The sequence below is a fragment of the Odontesthes bonariensis genome, chromosome 4, assembly GCF_027942865.1.
Source record: "Odontesthes bonariensis isolate fOdoBon6 chromosome 4, fOdoBon6.hap1, whole genome shotgun sequence".
NCBI classification, from domain to species: domain Eukaryota; kingdom Metazoa; phylum Chordata; class Actinopteri; order Atheriniformes; family Atherinopsidae; genus Odontesthes; species Odontesthes bonariensis.
This window is the reverse complement of record NC_134509.1, coordinates 33,476,824-33,504,558: the sequence shown is the minus strand read 5'-3', so window position 1 is coordinate 33,504,558 and position 27,735 is coordinate 33,476,824. Positions and strand designations below refer to the sequence as shown.

Here is a 27,735-nt window from a genome sequence, read left to right as displayed (position 1 = left end):
AATAATTATAATAATAATAATAATGATCACATTAATCATGTTGGTAAGAACAATGTTGGTATTTTACATTTATTATATATGTATATATATATATATATATATACATATATATATATATATAGCCTATACTATTACTAAAAATAATAAATTACTTAAATCATGTCAATTCCCTGCACCCGTTTTAGACGTCCAAAAAAGGGACCTAACCCGACGCTCAAATGTTCAACTACACATTGACATCCAAATAGTGGACCTAGTTTGCACATCGTTCTGAGGTCCAGAATTGGTCATGGACCGACAAACGCAATATAGACATCATCTCAACGTCCATACGACGTCTGTTTAGTGGGTAGGCAGTAGATAATATTTGCAGATTTGAAAGCAACACTATTGGATATTCGCTATATTCACCTGGCAAAATATTTCTGCTTTAAGCTTGTTGTGTGACTTGGAAGCTCCAGGTTATAACGTTGCAGATGGTTCAAGATCAGACGGAGAAGCTTTTATTGGTTTTTATACACAGTGTAGCAATGTAGTTACTCAGGTGGGAGGAAAAAGCAGAGAAGACAAGTAACATTTTTAGTTTGGACTTCCTGCTGTTAAGTGTGATATGTCACATATAACAGCTTTTCACATTATTTTCTCTATATATCGTATGTCAAATATCTTGATATTCCTATCCATTCATGTTCTGTTACAAGTGAATTTCAGTTTCAAGAATTGATTATGTCACATGTAACAGTAACATAACATCCCTACAATATGATTTTATCCATTATAATCTAATTGTCCACCTATTTCTCCACATCACAAGATCAACTCCAATAACAGGGAAACAGCATATAAATTAAAAAGAAGCTTTATTTTTTTTTGTCATTCGAGAACACGGAAGAACATCACAGTGTTGATTTTTAAGTGCAAATAAACAACTCCAAAAAAAAAAAAAAAAAAGACTGATTAGCTTGGTCTACAGATGAAATGGAAAGCGTACTGCAACGAGTTGAGTAAAAATGTGCAACACAGTATCTGTAAGCAGTACAAACAAGTAAAAAACAAAACAAAACAAAACAAAAAAACCCAATTTCTTTTAAAGAAAAATTCATAAAAATTGGAGATGATCTGCGTAAGCATCATAACAAATCTTAAGAACACCATTTTCTTTTCTCCTTTTTTTTTCCTTCCAGATCAGTGTCACACGTCTCGGAACAAACAGTTGCGTTAGGCATTTCTTCAACAAAACTCTTAAACAGGCACCAAAGCCTGAGAGTGAGAAACGGCCACTGAACTACAGACCGTCTCAGTCGTGTTGCCAAACCTTTTCAGACAGCTCTGTAGCACTGAGATCACGCTGCACTGAAGAGTACTTCAACATTTATGTGCAGCGACCAGGACTTATTTACACACCATACTGGTCATTTCTGAATCATCTGATCATTTAACTTAATGTGGATTATATGCCCTCCCCCCTCCAAAACACACACACACACAAAAAAAAAAGAGTCTAATTTCCAGTAGCTGCACACTCACCTTTGACCAAGCCAAAGTCATGTCAGTGCTACAGAGTTATCAGCCGCAGCTTATGAGGCCAGTCTTTTGGACCGCCAGTGTTTAATCCAACTTATTGGCATATATGCCTCCTGGATCATTTAGGCATTGTGGTTTGTAAATATATGTATACGGTGGAAACCAATAGAACGCTATTTCAGTGCGTCTCATTTCCTTGGTATTGTTTCTCCTACAACAGCTGGGTGGCTCTCTTTTTTTTCCCCTCCACACTGCAATCATCCAGCAAAGAGAGAAGACCGAAAGCGAGAAAACTTCCTTGCCGTCAGCAAACAAAGCCGGTCTCTTGTGAGTTTATTTCTGAAAATCAACACTTCTCTTCAGCAACTGGACTTGAGAATATTTAATGTGCTGTGAGGTGCACAGCATAAATTAGGCACCGGCTACATGCAGTCTGTCACGGCGCCTGCGTTTCAGGGTGCATCAACTGCTGCACCACCAGGTCTATATTAATGATGGGACTGAAATAAAGAGCCCAGTAGAAGAGGCAGTTGCATACGAACTGTGGGACAAAAGGCCACAGGAGGGCGAAGGCGAATCCCTGAGAGAGCATCTTCCAAAAGTGGTTCCACATCTTTTGCGGCAAAGTCCTGCAGAAAAATGAAAGAAACAGATTAGTGCGCCGTTGTGTTGCACCACTGTGGCGGTTTTAAGCGGCTACAAATTTTACTTGCAAGGATTGTCAAAATTTTAGCTGTAGGAGCCATTTGTAAAGTTAGTTTTTGTTTTTTGGTTCTAGTTGTAAATTTAATTTGCTAATTATGAGTAACTTTATTTGATTAATTGCTGTGCTTTATTTAGATTAGATGTTTTTGCTAATATTCTTTGGTTGTTATTTGTTTAGAATATTTTTGGTAATTGGGTCACACTGGGCACCTGAAGCTATTTGTGTAGGTAGGCACCTGGAGTACCAGCATGCACCTGACTGGGCCAATGGTTTTTTGCCAGGGAAAAGGAGAGAGCAGCAGGCATGGTTTTCTTTGTTCGTTTGTTTGTTTTATTGTTTTGAAATAAATCATCAGAAAACACAAGAATTCATTTTGGACATACATCTTCTTTTGCCTGCGTTAAACCGCATCCCCATGGTGCATCAGTGGCCTTTTGATTTTGTTTGGTTTAAGTTTAATTTGTTTTCTATGGACAAATGGTCACTACATTAGCTTTAGCTTCTATTTTGTGGAACTACATTTAGGTTAATTATGAACATGGCACATTTGATTTAAAAAAAAAAAAAAAAATCTGTATAAATCCATGTATAAAATCTTACAAAGGAGCATTACTAAAATTCACTGTTTTTTTATACACCATCACATTTACAGTGAGAATTATGACCGCTGTGGTTTTCTAAATGGCAAAAATGTAACTTTTTTGTGTATTTTTCTTTTTCTTTTACTATACTGTGCCATTAAACTCTTGTGGACTACACGTTGTTTATGTCCAGAAACAGAAAAAAAAGGCGTTTTTCTGACTGTGAGAAAGAACAAAAGAGCAGGAAAGGTCACAGCCAGCTCTTCCTTTGTGTGTACCTGATCCTGGCCGTTGTCCAGAGCCTCCACAGAGCGCAGCCCTCAAGCACAGAGAGCAGCATGGCGTTGACAACAATGAAGCGGGATGTCCAGTAGTGGACGGCCAACCAGTCCCAAGCAAATTCTGCAATCAGCTGGTATGGAAGCACGCAGTATTTCACAAGGAACTCCACCCACTGCCGCCAGCTGGGTTCCAGCTAACAGATGCATTCCAAACACAAAAATCATTAAAACGGGCGTAACTAAAACACACCAAGACAATAACAGGAAGATCCACTTTGCTACTGTCATCCAAAAGCTCAAGTTAAGAATGATCACGTGTGACAGTCTAATTCCGCTTTTAAAACTAAATTTTACAGCAGCACAGGGGAAGATGCCAAAAACAAAACGACTAAAAACAAGTTGATTAAATGAATCACCTTAAAAATATCTATTGGTCTACAGTATGAGAAGTAATATGACACTGAGACAGTTATTTTAGAGCCATCTTAATGCTCCTGCTGCTGTCCTCATCTAATAACTAGCGGCAGTCGCAAAAAAAAGCAAATCATGCAAAGGCGTCACCTGTGAGTTGAGGAATCTGCTCTCCGACTTGTCGATGTGTGTGATGGCCGGACAGCACGTGTGCAGGAAGGGAAGAAAGGTCTCCGAATAGTCAAATAAATACAAATAGAAGATTGTGAGGCGAGGGGAGCGCTTCAGAGCGTACAGCAAGAATAGAGACTTCCCTGCATTCGCAGTCTGGAAAAGAAGTAAGACAAACACACAAGCGCGACACTCAGTTTCTCAAATCTCAACTGTGGAGGATTTTATTAAATGGAACTCTTGTTGAACATTAAAAGCAACGATAATAGTAATTCAATCTATGCTTCTGCCGGAGAAACACGAAAACGTACAATTCTGGTCCTAAAGACGTCAAGAAGACCTAAACATCAGCATATGAAGCAACCTCCACTGGTGCAATATCTTTGCAAACATGTTCTAAAGACTGGGACCTTACTTTGAATTCCCACAGGTTCTGCGGAGGTTTGACCCCCAGAGCTTTAACTCTGTCCAGCTCGGCCAGAACTGCTCGTCTGTGAGCTTGATTCTCTATGCTGTAAGGCGATTTCAACAGCTCTTCGTCCCCCAGCATCAACAGCAGCCTGAAGCGTAAAAATGAACAGCGTACAGATAGATAACAAGATCAGACAGAAGGGCTGTGATGCTCACATGCGAGTACAAGATCCCGTCTGAAGTTGCTAAGCTTGCCTGAGGTTTCTAGGTTTCATCTCACAGGCTGAAATGTGAGCGTATTAAATTATTCTACACTAATGTTTCTCCAAATGGTGACAAAGGGAAACTTTGTGAAGTAAAATTATTGCACCCATTTTGGAAATCTAAATGAATAACTCTTTCTTGGTCAAAGCTGTTCGATTTCTATTGTGGAGTATGTCTTAGGATTTTTTCATTTTTGGTTCTTCTAAGTGGTCCTTAGGTCTGTCTTCACCTACCCAAAGAGAAGTATTGATAGATCTGGTGATGGTTAAGAAATGTATCTTGACAGCACAAAATAATTCCATGTTTTAGGACATGGCTGGTTTCTGTCATTCATATGAAGATGTTACAATTTATTGATCTGAGAGATCATGATAAATGGGGAATGTTGGGGTCAGCTGTTACAATATTTAGGTTTTTGTCTCATTGTTGGTTTATTGATTGATTGATTGCTTTTCTGTGGTATTTTGAGACCGTACGTTTGTAGCTATGCTGGGGTATTTGGAGAATTGATATTGAGGAACTCTGGCTAAGCACCATTTGTTTTTGATGTGGGTTCAGGGGTGAATTCAAGTGTGTGTGTGTGTGTGTGTGTAGGAGAGCAGATGGGTAAAATAAATTAAAAAAAAAAACCTGTCTGCATTTCAATATCAGAAGAAAAAAAGAAGAGAATGAAAGAAATGAGACAAATGTCAAATCTCTCTACCTTCCGTTCACATTCTCTTTCTGGAAGGGCTCCCTGTAGAGCTCGGTCCATGGACCCAGGTGTTCCAGCCAGGACACGACCTCCTCTGGCGTCCAGTGAGAGACGGGTTTACTGATCAACAGCTCGTGTTGTTCCACCACAGCGCTGCCCCAGTGATACACCAGCACCATCACCTGGAAACACATTGACATTACAAAGGAGAGGCAGTCAACCAACTGGTCACAAAGTGGCAAATCCCAGCTGAGTTTGGTACAATATTTCAGTTGTAGTAGGTGTTGTTTCGTGTGCTGCTTTAACCAGCAGCTGCATCACCCTTCTGCTTCCTTCTGTCACCGTTACCGCAGGTCAAAAAGTGCAGAAATAAGCACACGTTAAAATTTTAAACTACAGTTTCGCTAAGCTGCAAGTTCAGTAATTCCAAAATGTAACAAAAGAAGTCTCTTTTGCTTTAATAGAATAAGGAAACTGTGTGATCACAATAAAATGCTGAATATGAATAACTTCTACAAGGTTGCCCCTGGTTACAGTGCCATCTCTTTCCATCAGTGGAAATGACAATAAAGTACAGAACTGATGTATCTGCACAAATAAAATCCAACTGAGAATTCGTTAGTTTATTCTCCTGATAAGGCTAAAGGTCTTTAGCCTTTTTTGATTTATTACACATCTCAAAAAGTAGAATTCATCTATTATCTGATGTGTATTTTGAGACCAGGTTATGCTTTAAATTTCTGCAACTTCCATCCACAACAGCAGAGAAGCGCTAGTCATCCAGTGCAAAGAATACCACCATTTTTCTTGTAATGGCTTCATGTTTTAATTTGCTACACCTAAGCTGAGGCTAATGTGTAACCTTTAGGTTTAGCCACTTTGCCATGGTTAGTTTTGTTATAAGAGGCGTGCACAGCGATTTTAAATGTCCAAATAAGTTTGTTTTCTCCAAGGTTGCTGCTCATTCACAACTTATTTCCACCTTACAAATATTACTATTGTGAGATTTAAGTAATCTTGAATCACAGTAAGAAACTTCTAAACCAAAGGCCTGCATTGTGTGTAGATTTGTGTTTGGAATTGTCACTGTGCGCATTGGTGCACAAATTCAGCTCGTTGCATCAGGCCAGAGGAAACTTGTGATTGATCTTTTATAAACACAAAGTTGAAATGAAATGAAGCAATGATCAGTGCATCCGAGGTCACATCATCTATCTTCACCCTATATGGATAAATCTGGTGCCATGTGCCTTTGAATTTGTGAATATGCATTCTGAAACAACCTTTCTTTTATTTCCCCATAGTGGTAACAGATTTTGATAAAGCGTCATTCATTTGTTCCTCAGCAGCAGCCCTGAAACCACCGGCTGGTGGAGTTAAAAACATTGATCATCCTGTGACAACTTTCAGTTGAGAAACACATTTAACCCCAAACCACAAAAGGTCTCATCCCACTGCATACAAAAGCCACATTGCTTCTGCCAACACCCTCAGAGGTCCAGTGACCACACTGAAACCGGTCAGAGCTGTTTTAGGCAGCGTGACGGGTACCAACACGGTTTACAGGCTGGTGCTTTCAATGTTAGGGATGATCGGCACTGAATGCTCTACAGTTTGTAGGCAATGTTACTCTTCTGTGCAAATAATGTGAGTCAAGGAAAACAGACAGCCAAAGGCATCCAAAGTAAACTGATGTTCTGTACACAAACCAAGGCCGAGTTCTCCTCAAATAACCTGTCTCAATAATATCTTTCATCCATGACCTGGGGTGAAAAACAATACTGTAATCTATTGACACACTACCAGCAGCACACATTCACACAAACAAACATAAATTTACTGCCACGTGGCAAGGCACACAGTGACATCGCTCCCAAGTGCCACACGGACAGAATAAACATGCTCTGCTGATAGCATGAGAGCTGACCCTCAGATATTAGACTGTGGCAACAGTCTAATATTACATCCAAATACGGTGCGGTGCAACTGTTGCAAATATAAAACATAATGACAACAAATCCTGACACAGATATGCATACAGCAGAGACGGGACACAGCCATAAAGCCTGGCAGCAACATTATTATAGCACTTCTGGTCTGTTATTGAGCGGCTTCAGCCCACACAATGCCCCCCAAAAATGTAATCTGACCTGGAAAACACAGGCACAGTGCAGGGTCTCCAACACGGCGATTCAGATGAACTACTCTGTACGAGTTTACGCAATGGTTACGGGGAGATCCTCGACATTATCAAAGGGATAAAAATATCGACATATTCTTAATACTGGATATTTGGGGTCCCAGTTTCCCGAACAACAAAAGAGAGCAAGCGGTAAGCACTCACTGCCATTTTACTAAGCTGTTGTGTACTTACAGCTACACACGTGAGCGCAGTTAAGACTCCAGAGAAGAAGAAGCCCGCTCCTCTGCGGTGGTTCGTCTTGGATCTTCCCAAGTTGTCACCATATCTTGAGATGAAGAGGAGGAAGAGGATTACATCACAAAGGGATACAACACTTAAGCACTTAATGCATCAGACAACAGGCAAAGATGAGGCCTTTTCTGTTGTTTAAATATAAGATAATCTGCTTACAAGTCTCGAATAAATTCACAGCTCCAGAAATATCACGTGTCTGCTTCTGCTGCATCAAATTTGTTTCCATTTTGCTTTTACCTCTCCGTTGTAAGGCTGAGCGTGTCAAAGGAATTCAATCTGAGCAGTACAATTTATTCTTTTATTTATTTTTTTCTCCATCTCCAACGAATACACCGAGACAGCCTTCCAGTTTGATTTGAAAATAGTGTTTACCATATGTTAAAGTACCTCTGGAAGGTCAGCAAGCTGCGAGATATTTTGGGGTTTGCCTGGATTTCTGCTCTTCTTCGCTGTACGACCTCACTGAAAAGCTTGTCAGTTGCATCCCTAAGAAGAAAAGAGAAAATAATAGAAGTGGAATGAACAAACAAAGTGGCAAAGGTATTGGGTGTGCTCTTTGGCTTTTCCTTTGACAACAGCCTTCCACTCACAGCTCAAACTATTAAGTCCTAACATGTGTCAGAGGGGAAGACGGAGTGGAACCGTCCTCCAACATAGAGGCGAGGCAAGGCAAGGCATCTTTATTTATACAGCGCATTTCATACCACAGGTGATCTGATCTCTTTGTTCTGGTTAAAACTCGGGCTGCAGCGTTCTGAATGAGCTGCAGCTGTTTGAGACTCTTTTGGGGGAGTCCAGTCAGAAGACCGTTACAGTAGTCAAGTCTGCTGGAGATGAAAGCATGAATCAGCTTCTCCTGATCTGTTTGGGACATGAAACCCTTCATTCTGGATATGTTCTTAAGTTGATAAAAGGCTGATTTGGTGACTGATTTGATATGATTGTTGAAGGTCAGGTCTGAGTCTATCAGCACGCCGAGGTTCCGGACTTGGTCTTTAATTTCTAGAGACAGTGACTCAAGATGTTTACTGACAGCAAACCTCTTCTCTTTGTTGCCAAACACAATGACCTCAGTTTTTTCTTGGTTTAACTGAAGGAAATTTTGGTTCATCCACTTTTTGACTTACAGTCACACAATGACTCCATAGGACTGCAGTCATCTGGAGACAGTGCGAGATATATCTGTGTGTCATCTGCATAGCTGTGGTAGTTGACTTTAGGGTTCTTCAGAATTTGACCCAGAGGCAGCATGTATAGGGTGAACAGAAGGGGTCCAAGAACCGAGGAAAATGTGTGGGTATTTTAACACAGTCTGTGATGCAGTGGATGCTGACGCTTTGCACCGTTTTTCCTGCAATTACCCTGTCGCGTTCACCCATTTTTCATTAAAAAAAAAAAAAAACAGAGGAGGAGAAAAAAAAAAAAAAAGACAGTGATAGTTGGAATCTTGCCATGAAAAGCATTTATAAAGGCTCGCTCCCATGTTGCAGGCACTGGGTAATGCTACTTTATGAAAATCAGAAAGGATAAACTCCTATTTTGCTGACATTTCACCAGCAATTGTACAGATAAGATAGGCTGCCAAGCTGATGAGAAACCTTGTTAGGCTAAAAAAGAAACAAAAACCATTCAGTCAGAAATGAGACTACACTCACCCACTACCCTCCTCTCCAAACAAACCTTTTGGCACTCTTGCCAACATGGTTGCATTTGTAGTCAGATTTGAGCAACTTTTCAGATACTTTTATTTTGTACAAACCTTAGAAGAAAAAAAAAATGAATCTCTACTTATTGACTGCAGCCACAAAGACGGAAGATTTCGTGCTGATTCATAATTGCAAATCAGAATACAGGTCAATCCACCCAAAATACACCTGTATAGATGTGACCAAGACCAAGAACTCATGAATTAAGCTGATTTCTCCCCTCGGCATGTGGAAATAGCCAAAGTATTTCAGTTTCACACTACAACATTTTGTGCCCTATACAACTGTTTTCAACCTTATTAAGTCACATACCACTTGGAAATGGGTCAACAACATTTCTCTGGCGGTAAAGTACTTGTGTCTAATGGTAACGTACCTCCTCTTATTTCTAACACTTGAATAAAAACCTGGTCACCTGACTTTTGTTTACAAGACTAATTCCCTTGGTTTGAAAGACAGTAAAACAAGGGTGAACCCCATCGTGTTACACGGTGACGATTTATTGACAGTCCACTTTATTGAGGATATAGACTGTGTATATACATATATATGTTTATGTTTTTAGCAGACGCTTTTATCCAAAGCGACTTACAATTGAAAAAAGATATAACATTACAGCTAATATCCAAGCTAACAATAAGCTACATAGAAGGAAACCACAAGTCAGACTCTGTCAGAGGTGACAGGGGTGACAGTGTAGCGATAGAGTGCAGGCACAGAGGGAAGTACAGCAGGATAAAGTGCAGTAGAGGGGGTAGAGAAGTACAGGCTAAGTGCTAGGATAGGAAATGCTCTCTGAGGAGCTGGGTCTTCAAGAGTTTCTTAAAGATATTCAGGGACGCCCCTGTTCTGGTAGCGCTCGGTAGGTCATTCCACGACACATGAAAAGAGTCTGGATTGTCTTAAGCGTGGTGTAGGCGCTGCTTACACATATATATCTATATATAGCACACAACTATAGAAACTCATTTTTGAAAGAACATTGAAAATACAGATGTGTTATTTCATCATAGCGCAGTACTCAAGGAGAAGTTCCCTGGTCTGAGTCTCAGCAGGTGCTTTTCTGTGTGGCGTTTACCTGTTATCCTTCAGCCTGTGTGGGTTATCTCAGGTTATTCTGGTTTCCGTTGTTGCACGGATGATACACTAAACAATAGTTAAAGTTTGGTATTAGGAATACGGACACTATTATGTTTTGCTCCCTTTCCATTTTTTCGATAAGCCACCAGTGTGTGTAAATACATCTTCAACTGGTGTAAGACCCCACTGTGATAAGCGGAGATATAATGCGTGCTGAGGAGTCCGAGACATGCCTGCAAAACTGCAGATTATCATAAACAAGAACTAGAATTATGGACAAAGGAAGCTGAACAACCGGTTTTCTTCAAATCCAAAGAGCAGATCATATTCTCGATGTGATCAAAACTAGCGTGATACTAGCGTGCATGTAAACATCTTCCAAACCTCACAGTCCTAAGAAGATAATCCATAACCTCGGGGCTTCTTACAGGCAGCTGTATATATGAAACAGTAATTTTGACTGACGAGTCTTCTGTTTGTTGATTAGAAACAATGCAAATGTGCTTGTGTCTTTTAAACAGTGTAAAGTATAATCAAAGGCTAGAAAACAAAGCTTAATCAGGTCTATAATCTATGGAGGTCTTTATTCTGACATCTCCAAAAATCTAACAATAATTGCCAATGTTTGGCCAGTTCATTTGAGCAAAATGAAAATGCAGCCATTTTTGGCATTTACATTCAAAAACTCTGGCATGTTTCATGTTAACATAAATAAAGAAATTATAAGAAAACAGGTTTTATTTCCCTGAAATCTCAAAGGTGGCACTAGTATAACAAAGTCTCAAATGATGCACGGCTTTAGCTTTGTGGAGAAGGACATTTTGTCTCTACTGTGCCTCAGGGGGGAAAAAAGCTAGTAGTCATTCAGGAGAAATAAAAAATTAATGAATTAAAATTTTAAAAAAAGATCAAACATTAAAGGGATAGTTCGCCTCTTTTGACATGAAGCTGTATGACATCCCATATTAGCAATATCATTTATGAACATTTTCTTACCCCCTGCTGCGTCCTGTGAGCCGAGTTCCAGCCTCGTTTTGGCATTGACGAAGGTAGTCCGGCTAGTTTGCTAGGGTCCTGAAAATAAAGCGTCTTGCTTCTTAAAACAATATGCGTTCAAAAGAGTAATACATTTGCATCACAAAATCGTCCCTCCAGAAAAAGTCAGACCTCACATCGCTTGGTGCTATTTTTTTCCTCCCTTCATATCAATGCGTTCAGCCACCTAGCGATAGCCGCACCTGTTACGGTGTTTGCTGCTCGGAAGCAGGGGACTGCTTGGTCTGCTCTTCGGTCTGTTTACATAGCTTGCATTGATATGAAGGGAGGCAAAAATAGCGCCAAGCGATTGAGAGGTCTGAGTTTTTCTGGAGGGACAATTTTTTGATGCAAATGTATTATTACTCTTTTGAACGCATATTGTTTTGAGAAGCAAGACGCTTTATTTTCGGGACCCTAGCAAACTAGCCGGACTACCTTCGTTAACGCCAAAACGAGGCTGGAACTCGGCTCACAGGACGCAGCAGGGGGTAAGTCAATGTTCATAAATGATATTGCTAATATGGGATTTCATACAGCTTCATGTCAAAAGAGGTGAACTATCCCTTTAACCACTGATGGGAGAGGCATACCTCAGCAGTATGTTGATTTTAGGAAAACCTTCCCACTTCTCCCGGCACTCTGGACATTCATTCTTATGCGAGGACTCCCACCACAGAGCCAGACAGTGGCGGCAGAAGTTGTGGCCACATGTCAGAGTGGTGGGGTTGACCAAGATGTCGTAGCAACAGTGGCACGAGAACTCGTGCTCCGAGATGCTGCTTGTTGACGGCTTTGACTCAGGAGATTCAGATACGAAAGAGGGCCCATCCATTAATACTCCCAGACCATCATCTTCTGAATCCCACTCCATCTAGTGCAACATAGCCAGGTGTGAGGAGGGAGCACATGGTTACAAACACGGAACAACCTACATGGTTAAAGTTTGATCATTTTAAGAGGTAGTCTCTAAATGCCTGAGAAAGATATTGATTTGCAGGGACATTTCCAATTATGTGACTAATCGTATTCCCTCCACTACAATTCATATGTTCAACTAACCTGTTTTTGCAAACTACTGTTGTATTTTTTCATAAAATTGCATTGACCTTTAATAATTGACACTACGACAACATCAGCAAACTCTACCGGGTTGTGCAACAGCCCATATGCATTATCTTTTGAAGCTGATATTTATTCTACTGCGTCAATAAACCTTCAAGTTATGTTTTCAACATAATCTAGTGAAAGAAAATGGCAAATGCATTACCCCAGACCTTAAAGTGACATTTGCATATCGCTGTCCAAACCCTTTATTTATGATTATACAGAGTTGAGCGGCTAATTCTCAGAGAAAAGGGATTATTTGACCAGTCTGTGTTACTGTGTGAGGATAATGACAACAAATAATGACAACTTCATATCTCCTGTGATGGATCTGACAACTCGGAGGTGCCTTACACAAGTTAATTGATCAGAACAATTTCCCATTAAAATTACACTGCAAGTTATTCAATAAGGACAGCAGAAATGCTGCGTGTACAATAAATCAATCGCAGGTAATTAAGGCTAGCTAAAACAAAAGTAGCACTGTGTCACGTCTGGCAAACATCAACAGATATTTGGGATTACAGTTTTCAAGGCTTATGAAAATAAGTTAGCCATCAACAAACTACGAGCTTCTCAGCGCCGTATCCTAACATATAAAGAAAACCAATGCATCATCATAGACATCTGATGTATTTCGACAGCTTGTAACGTTAACTCATCAACATCCTGACCTGAACGTTAGCTGTACTCTGTAGGTGGCTAGCCAGTGATTAGCTACGAGCTAAACATAAGCGACAACAATTTGAGGTCTCACGTAAAGCAGCAGGAAGAATTGAATGATTTCCGATACCAGAACACACTATCATTAGCTTTAAGGCTGACACGTTAGCTAGTCTTCGAAGTGATAACTTCAAACTAGCTAACAGAGGAATTACCTTAGCTAAGTTAGTAACATAACTGCTCATTAACGTCATTCAGGAAACTAACCCTGGTGTTCTTTGCCTCAGGAATTCCCTTTGACAGGTGATAAGCTGGCGGATGACATGACTGTCCGGTTAACTAGCCCTAGAGCTCTTATTACTAACTAAACTCAAATGAAAGCATCCAGACAGCGTAAAGATATTGCTGCTTGAATGGCTGTCGCCATAACTCCTGCTGCCGTGGAAACTCCCTCCTACTCCGAACGCCCACGTCAACACTGTCGTGTCATGCGGGTACCTGAAGAGGTGCAACGTCTTCCTCGATGGTGTCAAATCCGAGTTGCATCTGAGCTCTGACGTGCAGGTTTTAAAAGCTGCCTCAGATCAAAGTTCAGAGCCTGTCCTCTGGCCTGAGGTGACTCCTTATTTTCTCCACGATAATTATGAAACTGTGACCTGTTAACTTACACGTAGGTGCGCGAGCCCCTGAAAAGTTTCAGGTATGGTTTCTCCCGAGTCCTCTTAAACGCCACCAGTACACTCACAGACGGATAATACTTTATAAAGTGACACTCACAAGAACATAACCTATTACGTTCACGCATTTCAGTTTAAAATAAATTGATTGATGATTAATACCTGAAGAGAAATTGTATTGTTCCAGTCTAAAACTAAACAAAAAGACATCAGCTCTTAACACTAGATATCAATTTTCCATTGTAGCCTACGTGAAAACAAGCCATTTCTGTAAATGTGGCATTGCTTAGCTACTTTTAAAACGATATTTTCATAGGAACAATCAGAGAACTGCATGACAATTTGGTACTTTGTAGCACTTTGTAGCAGGGGGGGGGGGGACTTCATCCTTTTCTTGGTTATACAAGTCTGGCGCACAATAATCAACAACATATAGGCTACTGTAGTTGATTTTTACCACTCTCAACCACACTCCAAGTCTGTAGTTAGAAAAAGTCATCAGTGTCTTCACCTTGTGTGTTTTTCTTATTTCTACTAGCTCAATTAGTATCCAGGATTCACCACGACACCACCAGGTTAGTGTTCAGGTATGTTGTGCTACACTGCCCCTAACAATGGCTCTCCCTTCTTATAAAATCCAAATGATTTCCAGATATTACGATTGTATTTGAAAGATATTTATTGGTGTATTGTAAACTATGTCAGCATTATTTGTTGGACATGTTGTATTTGTGTCGACTTTGCCAGCAATGACTTTGGGTGCATTCTGTCCTTTAGCTGCAAGGTCCGAGCAATGCACCGGGCGGGCAGGCCAGCCCCCTTTAAATCACTTGTTGCATCATTGGTGTAGTAATGGTGCGTGGCCACTCTGTCGTTTACCTTTTTGTTGCTTCAACACTGTTTGAGGTCTTCAGTAACACCATTGGGAACCAGATTTTAATGGTAGAATCGGGCCATCGAACTTTAAAGATGGAAAAATTGGTCCTTGTTTAAATCTGTCAATTACGGTAGATTGTAGATTTAAATGTGACAGTTGGGATTAGTATACTTCAAAGTACTTATTTAAGAGATCACCATGTCAGTAGATTGACATATTTTAGAGGTTTTAAAACTCTCTGCTGAGTGTACTGAACTTGAAGGGTAGTGTAGTCGGACATATGAGTGAAGGCTTTTTCTAATCTTTTTTCTAAGATAATTGATTCGAGCAGTAGTTTTGCATGTGTCTTATCTCAAATCTAACCTGCTCCGGGGAAGGTTAGATCTCCAGCAAAAGTTATTTCGGCAACCAGACCGTCTAAGAAGTGATGAAACTTTGTGACTTTTAAATCACAGGACTGAGCCTGAAGTGACTTTGCTAATTCCCAAACACTGCTTCTGCTACATTCCCAAACACTGCTAGTGAGCAGAGGAGTGGCATTTTATATTTGATCGGACAGCTGTAGCATAAATCCTGTGTCTTCTTGATTTTGTAGCTGAAAAGACAGCTCCAAAAAAAAAAAAAAAAAAGAGAAGCTGTTTGTAGCGTTTGCTTTATTCAAATGTGGTTTCCCCTTCATATCTGAATGTTTGTGTTGCACAATTGGAGTCAGCTTCAATTGGACTTTAGTTTTGTAAGTAAATGAGCAAACGTTTTATTAAGTTAAGGATGTGAATGAAAACCATGCAGCGAGGGTATTTTTTTTTAAAACAAGTAAATAATCCCTTTCTTTTTCTTCACTGAATTCTGATCCCTGATAATAATAATAATAATAATAATAATAATAATAATAATAATAAAAAAGGATCATCAGGAGCCAAATTGAAAAAAAGTGACCTTGACCAGTTTAACAGTAAGTCTGGTCAGACAACAAACGTATAAACTGAGTGCAAGTCAAAATAAAATTGAAAGTGATAAGTGCTTTGTTCCTCTGGCCAAAATGATCGCCTACACACACACACACACACACACACACACACACACACACACACACACACACACACACACACACACACACACACACACACCTGGAGCTGCTGACAAATAGCGCTTTTTGGAAATGCTGCTGCATCAAGGGTAAATTGAGTCGTTTTTCACACTGAAGAAAAAGAAAACAGATGTTTGAGAGCAAAAAAGAAAAAAGAAAAAAAACACACCGAGGAAGACTGAAACCAGGAGGCAGTAATGCATCGATTCCAATTACCAGAAAACCTCGAAGAAGAAAGAGGATGACTGGGGAAAAACATGAAGAAGAAGTGGTGGCGCAACATAGCTTAGCTAGCATAGACAGTAGGGTTACTTCATGACAGCGGCTCTCACCTGGAGTATTGCTACGACTTGGCTGTAATATCAGCTCATCCTGGTTTTCATATGCCATCCTTCAAAGCTGGCACCCACCTCCCATTATGTTCGAGGTAACGTCGAGAGCGTAGCTGGGCTGTCTGTCGTTTGATTGGTGGTTGGATGCAGTCAGAAACAGTTAACTAGCTGGGTTAACCTGGTTTGCAGAACGATAACAGATACATCTGAGCTCGTCGTCTGAATATGAACCCCGATAGCTTGCTAGTTAGCAAGTGGCGATTGCAGTTAAACGAAGCAGTTTTCCTGTCATCAGTTTACATTCTTGTAACTTAATGATTAATTCACGCCCCTGGCCAATGGGGGAGTAGTTAAATGCGTTCAGCGTTCAGGTGTCTTTGGGATTAAAAAAATGGGACAGGTAGCCTGTGGTAATGCTTGATAATTTCATTTTAAACATGTAACACAATTTCGATCATGTGTTTAAGACGGGCATCACTAACAAATCGCAGTGTTTTGACTAATCGATTTAAGCGGTGCAGGGATCCATGTCTGTGTGTAAATATTACTACTTAAACACAAGACTCTAGTAAATGAAAGACACAGTGAGTAATATGAACTTAAACATTGTTGTTTGCATGTAATGTCGACAGACTTGAAGCTAAATCTAGTAGTATATGATTTACAATGATGTATAAATAAGCTGTATAATCACAGTGCAAACAGGTAATGTTGTGCACGGCACCCAAAGGTGTTGGGTCGAGTTTGCACAGATTGAAACAGACAGTGCTTTGGAAACGTCTTTGTGGGCTATATTAGTAGTAAAAGAGACACAGGGAGAATGAGATGTGGGCTACCTGCAGGGATATGTACAGATTTATAACAACTAATATTGTTACAATTTGGTTTTGAATATTTATACTGTAATCATCATAGTTATTAATAGTTTAGTATGGCAGTTATTACAGCAAAATACCACAATGCTGTCAGCAGCACATCTAATTACATCATTAAATATCTCATTCATTGCAGATGAATCAATCGCTCCAGCTCTCTTTTCAAATCTACTTGCACCTTCAGTGACGGGGAAATATAGTTGTCCTTGAAGAAGCCCTCGTCTTTGGCTCTTCATTAATGACGTGGCCACTTTATTAGGAACTCATAGCTAAAGCCAATGAAAGAAAGATGTGTTGGTTCAACTTACTGAGAGGCGGAGATTATAGTTTATTGTGCTGCATTATGCTTGGAATTTTTTCTAAAATTTCCTCTGTGAAATGTGAAGCTATTTGTTTGCATGTTTGTTAATAATCACATTGACAGATCAACTATCTCCTGAAATTCTGTGGTGCAACTGCTGTACCCACTTTAGGATTTTAATTTTTTTAAATTTCTAAATTGTATTGGCACTGTTTGTGGCATAAATGAAAACATTGAAAATATCTACCTGCTGTACACATTTGACTCAGAATTGGAAAAGCAGCTCGCCACCAAACACAAGAATAGTCTACTCTCACGTCCGACAGTTGTATATCCAGGTATCAATGAATAACATTAAAAAAGGTTAGACAAGCAATTATCTGAGCATCAAGTCAACAGAGACATGAGAGAAAGTTTCTGTATGAACAAAAAATGGATGCAAACTTAAATGCATGAATTACTTTTATTCATTTAATGTGCTATAAATGGTTGAAGGTCTGTATACTAGTTGAAAATGTTGATTTAGATATTCAAAGAAGGACTGGACGGCATAAAGACTTTTAAATTTATACGTGTATTTTTTCCAAAGGAGTTATTAGATGAGATAGTGTCGTTTATATTGATGCAATCTAACACCTTCTGTGTCCCCTATAAAACCTGGCCTTACAACACGTTATCTATAGCAACTTTCTTTATAAAAAAAAAAACCAACCACCATGGAAAAGTTTCGCCAAAACACGTGCACTTGCACTCCCTCAACTGCTTATGTGAACTAACATTCACATAAGCAATTTACCTGCATGTTAAATGAAGTAGTTTTACTTGTTTTTTCATGTGTTTTATATATGACAGTGTCTCCTTTGTACAGTCAGTGACTGCTGGTCAGCTCTAGTCTTAAGGACTGTTATCTCACTATGCAGTGGTGTATCTAACAGGGAATGTCTGTTGTTCACATGTTTGTTATTTGCACAGCTGTGTCTGCACCGCTCTAATTCACCGTGAGACTAAGTTGGTAGCGGGTGTCACATTCTTTGGATAAAATATCATTACAGTCAAGTTGCTCTTGTTTTATTCTGCTGGTATAAATGTGAGTGCACATACAACATAATGGAAATATGTTTTGTAGTTTTTGGCTCATGTAGTTTGTTTTCTGATTGATAAACTTTTATTTTTGAAAATCGTTGTTTACTTTCATTGTTTTTTTTCCACACATCTTCGAGGTTTTTTTTCAGCGTTGATAATGTGTCCGTGTCTTAATAGGATCCTGAAGTCCAAGATCCATTATCGCAGAGTCTAAAGGAAAACTGTGGTGACCAAACTTCACCAAAACAGGACCCAATAAAAGCACCCGAAAGTCCCGGCTATGACTGTGAAATACCAGAGATCCAAGTTATCATCAAAGAGGAAGAGGAGGGCTGGACTGTGAGTGAAAATTGTGAGTGAAGAAGTCTTTAATAACAGCATCATTTTATAAAATACCAAACATGATGTTGCTCGTTGGTGATTTTTCACATTTTTGTTTTGCTTTGCATTATTGAATACAGATGAGAGTTTCAGCCCAGAGGGAGAACAAGATGAACCTTGTACAGACACTTGTCCTCACCTCGATGCATGCGGGAAGGAGAACTCTGTTTCATATGAAGTGGAGAGGCATCAGAGAGTGCATCCAGTGAAGAAATGCTCCGAAGAGTTCGATGGCCACGGCATCTGTGGGCAGAGCTCCGCTGCCATAGAGGGGCAGCAGAGACATCTGCCTACGGGCTCCACTGAGAAACTTAAGTTTTCCTGTATATGCGGAAAGGCGCTGGGAAACGTGCATCAGTGCAGTAACACAGGAGAGAAACCCTTCACCTGCCCAGTGTGTGACAAAAGGAACAGGAAATCCCGTCTGAGAACACATGCAGGGGAGGAGTGCAGTGCCCAAGAACAGAGCACATCTTTACACATGGAGGAACTACGTCAGACCAAAATATCTGCACCGTACCAAACCGTACGTTTAAAACCTGTAGTTTTTTTTTTTTTTTGTAAAACTATGAAAACGATATTAATTCACAAAGAAAATGTTTACATATACCAGTTGATTATTTTATTTGTTAATTTTCATTTCTTTTAGTCACGTCAAATTGGGCCTCATGCATCAACTTTTGAGGTTCGGTGTGAATTTGAACAGCTTCAGGCAACACCGAATGAGTTTTTTCCCTGTAAAAATGGCTTCGTGATATATCTTTTCAGCATGATAGTTGTGAGGTCACATTCGCTGGTAACACATCTTGCTTTTTCATTACTACAAGAGAAGTCTGATTTCATTTATTCCGATTTCAAGGAGACATAAATGGCATTTTTTCGTAATTTGACACTATTTCCTGAGGTCCTAATGAAATGTCATTGACATGCTTTGGTGCCATAGAAAAACAGACCAACTCCTTTTTTAACCTTGAAATCACTCGATGCTGAGAAAGGGCTACATTTCCTGTTCTCCCCAACACCAGATTTGAAAAGTAATTGGCCTCCTGAATGAAGAAAGGAGCAGTAATGCACCTTCTCCAGTGTGGCTGGGGTCAGCAGTCTGAATTAGGCAAAGCAAGGGAGCATCTTACAAAGTTAACATCCTCGTCACATAAAACTTTCTTTTTCTTTCCCTGAACTTTGCTGTTTAACTTAGGAAAAGAGGGAACATTGTAAGTTGAGATCAATTTAATATGACATTTTTAACATAGTCCAGGATCACTTATAGGTGTGAACATGTGAACACTTTCAAACTAAGTCTCTTTCAATATTCTGTAGATACTTGATTTTTTTTGAGTGACTTGGAGCATCATGTTCACCAGCTTTGCGATTCATAGACCTTTCTCTTCGGTATAGGTGGCTAAAAACAGTGCAACAGCAGCTACTGTAAACTGTGATATCTCCAGTTATGGACTGCTTTGTGTGAGCCATTACTGCTTAGATTTATTTATTTTTTTTACTGAACTTCCTCAGTGCTGGACCTGTGAGTAAATCTAAATGGATGCTTAAGTTACAGTTTGAGGGTTTATTCGTGAAATTCAGTGAATGAGCCTGAAATGAACTGAAAGTCTGCAGTCTTGAAATCCTCATAAAGTCATAAATATGGTGCAGGATATTTATGTAATATTAAATTCTTTCTGCATGAAGCTCTGTTTTTAAAAAAAATATCGATTGAAAGATTTCTCAGCATCACAATGTATCAAGGAACACAAATAGTTTTGTAACCTCACTTCTTGTCAGGTCTGTTTTTTTTTTTTTTTCAGAAAACGAATGCATTACAGCCACTGTGATCTGTGTTTAGGATTCCCCTGAACGAAACCACTCGATGTCCCACGGACTCAAAATGGCATCTGCAAACTTAGACGACCAGACGCTCCATTTGACTGTCAGACTGCAAGCAGGCGAGAAGGAGGACGAGGAGGAACAAGATGAAGTAATCGGAGGTTTGATCAACTCTGACGGAGAAGTGGTTGAATGGGATGCCAGTAAGTTATTTGGAGCAGCATGCTTACTGAATACCTTTATAGTTCTAAGTTTATGTGATGAAGAATCTTTTGAAATGGCAGTAAGAGTGGAGAACGTTGTCTGACACGTTGTAATCAGACAGATTATTCGAAAATGAAGGCTGAAAATGACAAAACTCTCTTTTTAACACATTCATGCAGTTTATTCTGGTGATGTGCTATGGGTGACTCCTCGTCCATCGTGGGTTACGCAGGGACCTTCTCTCTGCAACTGACCCAAAAGGGTCATTTCTGTTATTCCTTATCCATCTGTCTTTACAGGAGACACCTCTGACCAAGGCTCTGATTGCACCGAAGGTCCTCAGTCGGGAAAGGTATTTTTCGGTTTTATTTTTCAGAAAGACATACTCATACATGAGGTCATTATGCAGCTTGAAAATCCTTTTTGACAAGTTATTTGTGTAAGGCAGCTCTCAGGTCTGACTCTGGAGGTGGCAGCTTTCTCCAAATGACAAGGAAAGGAGCTCCAATGGTTCCTTTAAGATCTCCTTCAGCATCGGCTGCACCGGACCATCCTTTATGAAATAATGGAGATAATTCTGTCTCATGATTCCCTGCAGCTTTCATACCAACGGTTGATTACTTTCATCCAGTCCTATTAACAGTGATTTGTGAGGATAGATGCAAAGACAGGAGGGTGAGAGTGGGCTTTCTGTGACAGCCTTATATTTCACTGTTTTTATTTATTTATTTAACATTTTTCTTTACTTTTTAATTGCAAACCTTGAAAATAATGTTCTATATCATCTCTGTTGTGATGCATAAGATAGCTTTTGTGTAACAATGTGATATAATCACATTGCACAAAGTATCTAAAGCACATTTTGTCGAATATTGAACATCACAGCTTAGTGTAAGTGTGGTATCGTCTTTCCTTAACCCCGTGACCTTTTCCATGATGGTCAAGGAAAAGGGCGTAGAAATTTTTTAATTTTTCTATTCTATTCTAGAAAAAAATGATGGAGGATAATCTTTAAGCAACAAAAATCCCCAACCATCTTCTAACCGTATGCAACTGGGCAAAGGATAACAGAAGGCTGGAGCTCACTGATGCTTTGACGAAGACACAGTAGTGTCTGTTTGCACTATTGAACTGCATTAGCATCAGTGAGCTCCGGCCTTCTTTTATCCTTCGTCAGTAGGTAACCTTTCTTGACTATATGACCGGACCGATTGTCATCCTTACAGAACTAGTGTCTAAGTCTGTACTTCTTTTTTTTTTTTTTTTATTGTAAATTTTACTTTCAATATAGTAGAGAACCAAATGTTACCTCTCCTCAGTCTGCCACCTGTCCTTAGTCTGATTGCATCGAGCACTTTTATTAACCAACGGTTCACAGGGACCTGTTTCTGCTGCTTCCCCACACAGACCAGAACAACACCACACTGCCTGTGAACTGTTTGGATTACATTTGATATCTGCAGGCGCAGAATGCATTTGTCTGCTCAGTTGGAGGTGTTATATACTCTCACCCAGGGAGGTTTTAGGGTGTGTCTCTCATGGTTTTCTGTTTATGATCACAGGGTGTCATTCTGCCTGAGCTCCAAGGCCAAAGCCAGAGGGACAGCAGCAGTCCCACACTCATCATGGAAGTCGTGTCTGTGGGGGAAGATGAAGAAGGGGACGAAGGGAAGGAAAAAGAGAGAGTCGTAAAGATGGCCGCCATCTCGCCTTTACATCGTGGTAAATGCAAGGGAAGAAAACATGAAAGCAGGTCGATCATTTTTATGGTTACTGTCTGAGGATGCCATTTGGTTCCCTTTTACAGCAAAGAGACTAAGGAGAAAGAAAAAGGTTCCAGTGGAGTCGTTGAACATCTCTGACACAGAGAAAGGCGCTCCTGCAAACACTGGTGGGTAATTGGTAGCATAAAAGTTTTGCATGTGTTTAATTTTACCTTTCACAATCAACGTCAGTGTCTCTGTCATTATGCTTTTTCCATTGTTTATACATAAGCAAAGAGACGAGGCAGAAGGAAGATTTCCCAAACCCCACTGTTGTCTGGTGAGGACAAAGAGGCTGATCCAGGAGGTGAGGTTTCTTTTTTGATGATATGGCTTTTCAGAGCCTGTTCAAACTTCTGAAAAAAACAGTTTGTACATTGTTGTTCTGCCCCAATTGTTCATTTTTATCTTAAAGTATCGAGACGCAGCCAAAGAAAGAGAAATGTCCGCATCATAGCAGAACCAGAGGAGTTCCACTCAAAAAGTCTCCGCCGTGCTCCTGGTAAGACGAGCAAAAAAATGGTTTGCCATGTGGTTTTATTTATTTATTCAATTATTTGAATCCAGTTCCACTCTTTCATTCAGAGCAAGATTCTTAAAAATGGGGCTGGATATAGATGTCCTTGCCTTGTTTGTTTTTCTTGATCTGTTGAACCGTGGGATGATGAGCGAACAAGTCAAAAGGAGTCATTCAGAGGAAGCGCTGCCAACAAAAGCAATAACTTTTAACAGCCCCCTCTATTATGTGGTAAACCAAATAAGGAAGATACTTTCAACAGTAGACAAACACAAACTCCCAGACTCCAGCTTCTGAAACACATTAGCAGGGCTGGAAAAGATTTCCCCCCAAAAACAAGATGTTCTGATCCAGCTTTCGATGATCCACCCATAGTCGTGTGATAATTTTAGCAGTTTATTAGCTGTATATTTTAGACTAATACTTTTTTTATTTATTAAAATGCAGCAAAGCAACACAACAGAAGGAGGAAAGATACCAAACCATCTGCAGAAGGAGAAGAAAACACTGGTGCTTCGGCTGGTAAGAACAACTCTTCCCATTTTTTTTATTTTTTCTGCGACCACTAACATCAAGTATAAGCTGTGCAACATATTTGAGCCCTTGCTACTAAATACCTGGTTTAAGGACTGTTCTTACAGAAAGTTAACATTAGAGGGGCTAAATATATATTTTTGACCGTTTAATCATACGTCAAAACTAGGGCTGGGCAACGATTAAAATGTTTACTCTAATTAATCACATGATTTCCCTGATTAATCGCGATTAATCGCATTTGTACGCAAAATCAAAAAATTAATTCAGAAGTAGTGTATAGCTTTTAGCATTTAGTTTTATTTTAAATGTGCTGCCATATGAATGAAAGTGCCATAACATTTGTTGTGCAAACACACTTTTAACATCAGCATCTTTCTGTAGTTTTTACGTAGAAGCCTCGCTCCACTGTCTGTTTCCTTGAATGACTTGCTGCTATCAGTTGTGTGTTTTGCCTTTAAAGCTGCCGTCGGCAGGTTTTCAAAATTCCGAGTCTAAAGTCGGAAAATTCGAACTGATACAACTTTCAGGTCCCTCCCCCTCTGTGGACGAGGTTGTGCATGTGAGTTCACACCAGTGTGCGCGCACACAAGCTGGGGGCAGACTCACGCTCAGCATGGAAGACGTGGTTGGTGACTGTTCTGCTCAGATAATAGATCAATAATAAACCTGACATGATTGGTTAAAAACAGCCGGGAGCGCTCGATTTTTGCAAGCACGATTACAGGCTTTAGAGGGAGCTACAGAATTCTGGATTTTTCCTAAACAGCCTATTTAATATTCTACTACCAGAATCCCATGACAGTTCAAGCTAATATGACTAAAAAAAAGTTGCCGACGGCAGCTTTAAGTGATATTTTAGACTGGAACTACTACGGTGAAAAGACAATTCAACTTGGCAGTGTTTACAGATGACTTTGGTTCTGTCGACTCCGCCGTCCAGAAGAACTTTAAAATGAAAATGGCCGAGTAAAAGTTCCGTACCCTTCTCCATGTTTGGTGGATCCGCCAATTACTTTCTTTTCCGGTTCCGCAGCAGACAGCAACAGACTTTTACAAAATAAAAGCCAGTGAGCAACAGACTTTTACAATAATAAAATAACTAATACAACCTGCGCTAATGCGCGATAAAATGTTTATCGGAGTTAAATGATTAGCGAGTTAACGCGATAATAATGAGTTAACTCGCCCAGCCCGAGTCAAAACCAATGTATTGATGATCAAAGTCACAATACAGTATATATAAAATCCGTCACCTATAAAATCCTTCTCTTGACCTACAAATCTCTCCACTCACTTGCACCTAAGTACATCTCTGATCTCCTCCACCCCTACTCCCAGTCACGGCTTCTGCGCTCCTCAGACAAGGACCTACTTTCCGTTACTCGTACCAGACTAAAAACATATGGAGATAGGGCCTTCTGTTCAACTGCCCCTACCCTATGGAACAATCTGCCACTTCACATCCGTTCTGCCCCCTCTCTACTACAGTTCAAATAGAATCTAAAAACGCTTCTCTTCTCCAAGACCTACTTTTCTTAAACCCACCCCTCCAGGGCCCCCCCCCCCCCCCCCCCCCCCCTTCTTTTCTCTTGTTAAGCGACCTTGGGTACCCTGAAAGGCGCTGTATAAGTCCAAGTTATTATTATTATTATTATTATTATTATGTTATATATATATAAATATATATACATACATATATTTATTTTTTTTTATTGTTGAAGAGGACACATTTGGTGATACAAACACATGGATGTGTATCCAGGCGTATCCATCTGTTTCCTTTTTTGTGTGTAAAATATCTGCAAAGCTACTTCGGCCAGAAGAAAGAGAGTCATTTTCTCCTGCAGGAAACACTGGGTGCTCGGCAACCTCTCCCATGATTTGTATGGATAACTTTTTGTTTACTCTGAGGCGTAATGCAGGGATTTTTTAAAATTTTAAAAAATGTTTTATACTGTTTGTGAACACAACATTCAAACTTGGTCGTAGCCTGGGGTGAGACAGAAAAAACAGTGTGGGATGTCGTGGTTTTGTGAGCTAAAGGACTCTTAAACATAATTATTTAAGAATAATATTCTAAATCTTTAAAGCGCAAAACAAAGGGTCTTCGTTTGTTCCAAACTGGGGCAAAGAAAACGGCAGTTAAGAGTATAAACTGTGCATCAACTATTACCTTCATATGGTAATATTAACATGTCCACGCTGCACAGATGCTCATGTTTCCCCTTCCTATGAAGGAAAGGTCGGCATTGGTCTTAGTATAACCTGAATAGTCAGAGATTTATGGTTCAATCGACGGCAGGCAGCAAATAACGGTGTCAAGGCAGGATCTGGTTGACATTTGACTGGATCTTAATAAGCCACGTTCTCATTTCTCAAATCTAACCTTATCATTTTAACTTCTTTTTCCCCATGTACAGGCAAGAAGAGACCGGGCAGAAAGATGGCGTGTGTACCAATAGAAATACCTGCAGAGCTGCTAAAGACGCCCAAAGAGAAGATGGAGTACTGCTGTTCAGTTTGTGGCAAAGAATTCCCTCATGCCTACAAACTGGAGCGACATGAGCTGATCCACACAGGAGAGAAGCCGTACTGCTGCTCCATCTGTGGTCGCGGTTTTAACCAGAAGGGAAATCTGAAAACGCACTACAAAGTCCATCTGGGTGAGAGTTGTCAACAAGGCTGTCTATCTGGTTGGTGTGCAGAATTGTTAATCAAGATGTCTGTAAAGCTGAGATAAATGTCGCAGTAGGTGATATTTTTCATGACCATGAACTTGGTGTTGACTATTGTTTACTATTGTCCCACAGTAATAATGTAAAATGTGAAGGGAAATCCATGCTGCCTTATCTCCTGCAAAGACTGCCGCATGTGAAACAATACAAAGTGTAAAACATGAGATCTCTCTATATTTCAATTCTGTTCAGGCAGAAAGGGTGCTGTGGATTTTGAGGATGAAGAGAATCCCTCTGCGTCAGAACTCTCCGAATACTTGAAGTCTTTGCCGGGAGAATCCAGGATCCGATCGTCCGTTCGCTGCCTGGAATGTGGAAAGGACTGCGAGACTCAGTCAGCTTTGCAAGAACACCACATTGCTGCACACAGCGACATGGCTGCTCAACCAGACACGGCTGCTGAATCAGACACGGCTGAGCACAGCACGTCACCGCTTCTCTTCTGCCGCCGCTGTGGCATTCAGTTCAGTGAGAAAGAAAAGCTGGAAGAACACATGAAAACCCACATCAAAGAGAAGCCCTACTCGTGTCCCGACTGCGGTAAGAGGTTCATCAACGAGAGCTACATACAAGTTCACCAGCGCATCCATACTGGGGAGAAACCGTTCCTGTGCTCCCAGTGTGGCAGAGGTTTCCACACAGCTTCCTCTTTCAAGCTGCATGAGATGCAGCACTCCGGGGAGAAGCCTTTCGCATGCTCCATTTGTGGAAAGACATTTAGGATTAACTCGTACCTATCGGCTCATTACCAGACCCACATCAAAGACAGACCTTTCATTTGTAGTGTGTGTGGGAAAGGCTACTCCAGGTCCGAGGAACTGAAGGTCCACTACAGGCTTCACACTGGAGAGAGACCCTACGAATGTGGAGAATGTGGGAAGAGCTTCATTTACCGCCAGGGACTGCGCCAGCACCAGCGCACGCATGCTGGAAAACGCATCGGGCCAACCAGGCAACTCGGCAGACCCAAACGGCAGGCCAGACTGGACATCTAACAGCCGATCCAGTGGTGCATTCCTGTCGTGAACTGTGTTTGTCACCATTTCAGTAAACTGCTCTTGCTTTTTGCTCGTCTTTGTTCCATACCTCCCACTTAGAGCAGAGACACATACTTTGTCTGAAAACGTGTGCCACAGATTCAGCATGGGTTGCCAAGAATAAATAGGTGGGATACTATGTTGTCTTTATTGTACTTATGTTTTGTGCCTATGTTTTAATGATTCCTCTACCATAGTAGCCCATTTGTACAATATGAGTGCCTTTGTATCCTGCATGCCAAATGATAATACTTAATGTTAAAAAAAACATGTGCTATATTCATGTTATTTTAAAATCCATGTTGATGGAATACAAACATTTGTTACAAAAACACCTGTTTATTTTTTTTCATTTGAAACAATATATTGGTTGTTTAAAGCCAGGAGAAAGACAGCCCTTAACTTTCAATTGAAATACTAGTAGCTTAGCAACA

The 27,735-nt window shown here is 40.2% G+C and overlaps 2 protein-coding genes across 5 annotated transcripts; one reads left to right on the top strand and one right to left on the bottom strand.

The window, feature by feature from the left end:
• Positions 1-843: 843 nt before the first annotated feature.
• LOC142379001 (bifunctional apoptosis regulator-like) lies at positions 844-16,221 on the bottom strand. Of its 3 annotated transcripts, none has more exons than XM_075464052.1 (9): positions 16,045-16,221; positions 11,895-12,175; positions 7,868-7,966; positions 7,418-7,511; positions 5,053-5,225; positions 4,090-4,234; positions 3,654-3,830; positions 3,090-3,286; positions 844-2,153 (listed from the first exon to the last, which is right to left on the bottom strand). In XM_075464052.1, exons 2-9 carry the CDS (start codon positions 12,173-12,175, stop codon positions 1,961-1,963), a joined length of 1,359 nt encoding a protein of 452 aa, XP_075320167.1. In that variant the 5' UTR covers positions 16,045-16,221; the 3' UTR covers positions 844-1,960. The 3 variants fall into 3 exon arrangements, with proteins under 3 accessions (XP_075320167.1, XP_075320165.1, XP_075320166.1); XM_075464050.1 differs by lacking the exon at positions 16,045-16,221 and adding an exon at positions 13,287-13,535; XM_075464051.1 differs by lacking the exon at positions 16,045-16,221 and adding an exon at positions 13,339-13,535.
• LOC142379000 (uncharacterized) lies at positions 15,928-27,633 on the top strand. 2 transcript variants are annotated; one of them, XM_075464049.1, is made up of 12 exons: positions 15,928-16,139; positions 18,481-18,655; positions 18,765-19,210; positions 20,528-20,711; positions 21,012-21,064; positions 22,275-22,434; positions 22,520-22,603; positions 22,708-22,782; positions 22,891-22,977; positions 23,440-23,514; positions 25,950-26,192; positions 26,461-26,613. In XM_075464049.1, exons 1-12 carry the CDS (start codon positions 16,131-16,133, stop codon positions 26,523-26,525), a joined length of 1,656 nt encoding a protein of 551 aa, XP_075320164.1. In that variant the 5' UTR covers positions 15,928-16,130; the 3' UTR covers positions 26,526-26,613. The 2 variants fall into 2 exon arrangements, with proteins under 2 accessions (XP_075320164.1, XP_075320162.1); XM_075464047.1 differs by having other exon boundaries at positions 15,930-16,139; positions 26,457-27,633.
• The last annotated feature ends 102 nt before the right edge of the window (positions 27,634-27,735 follow it).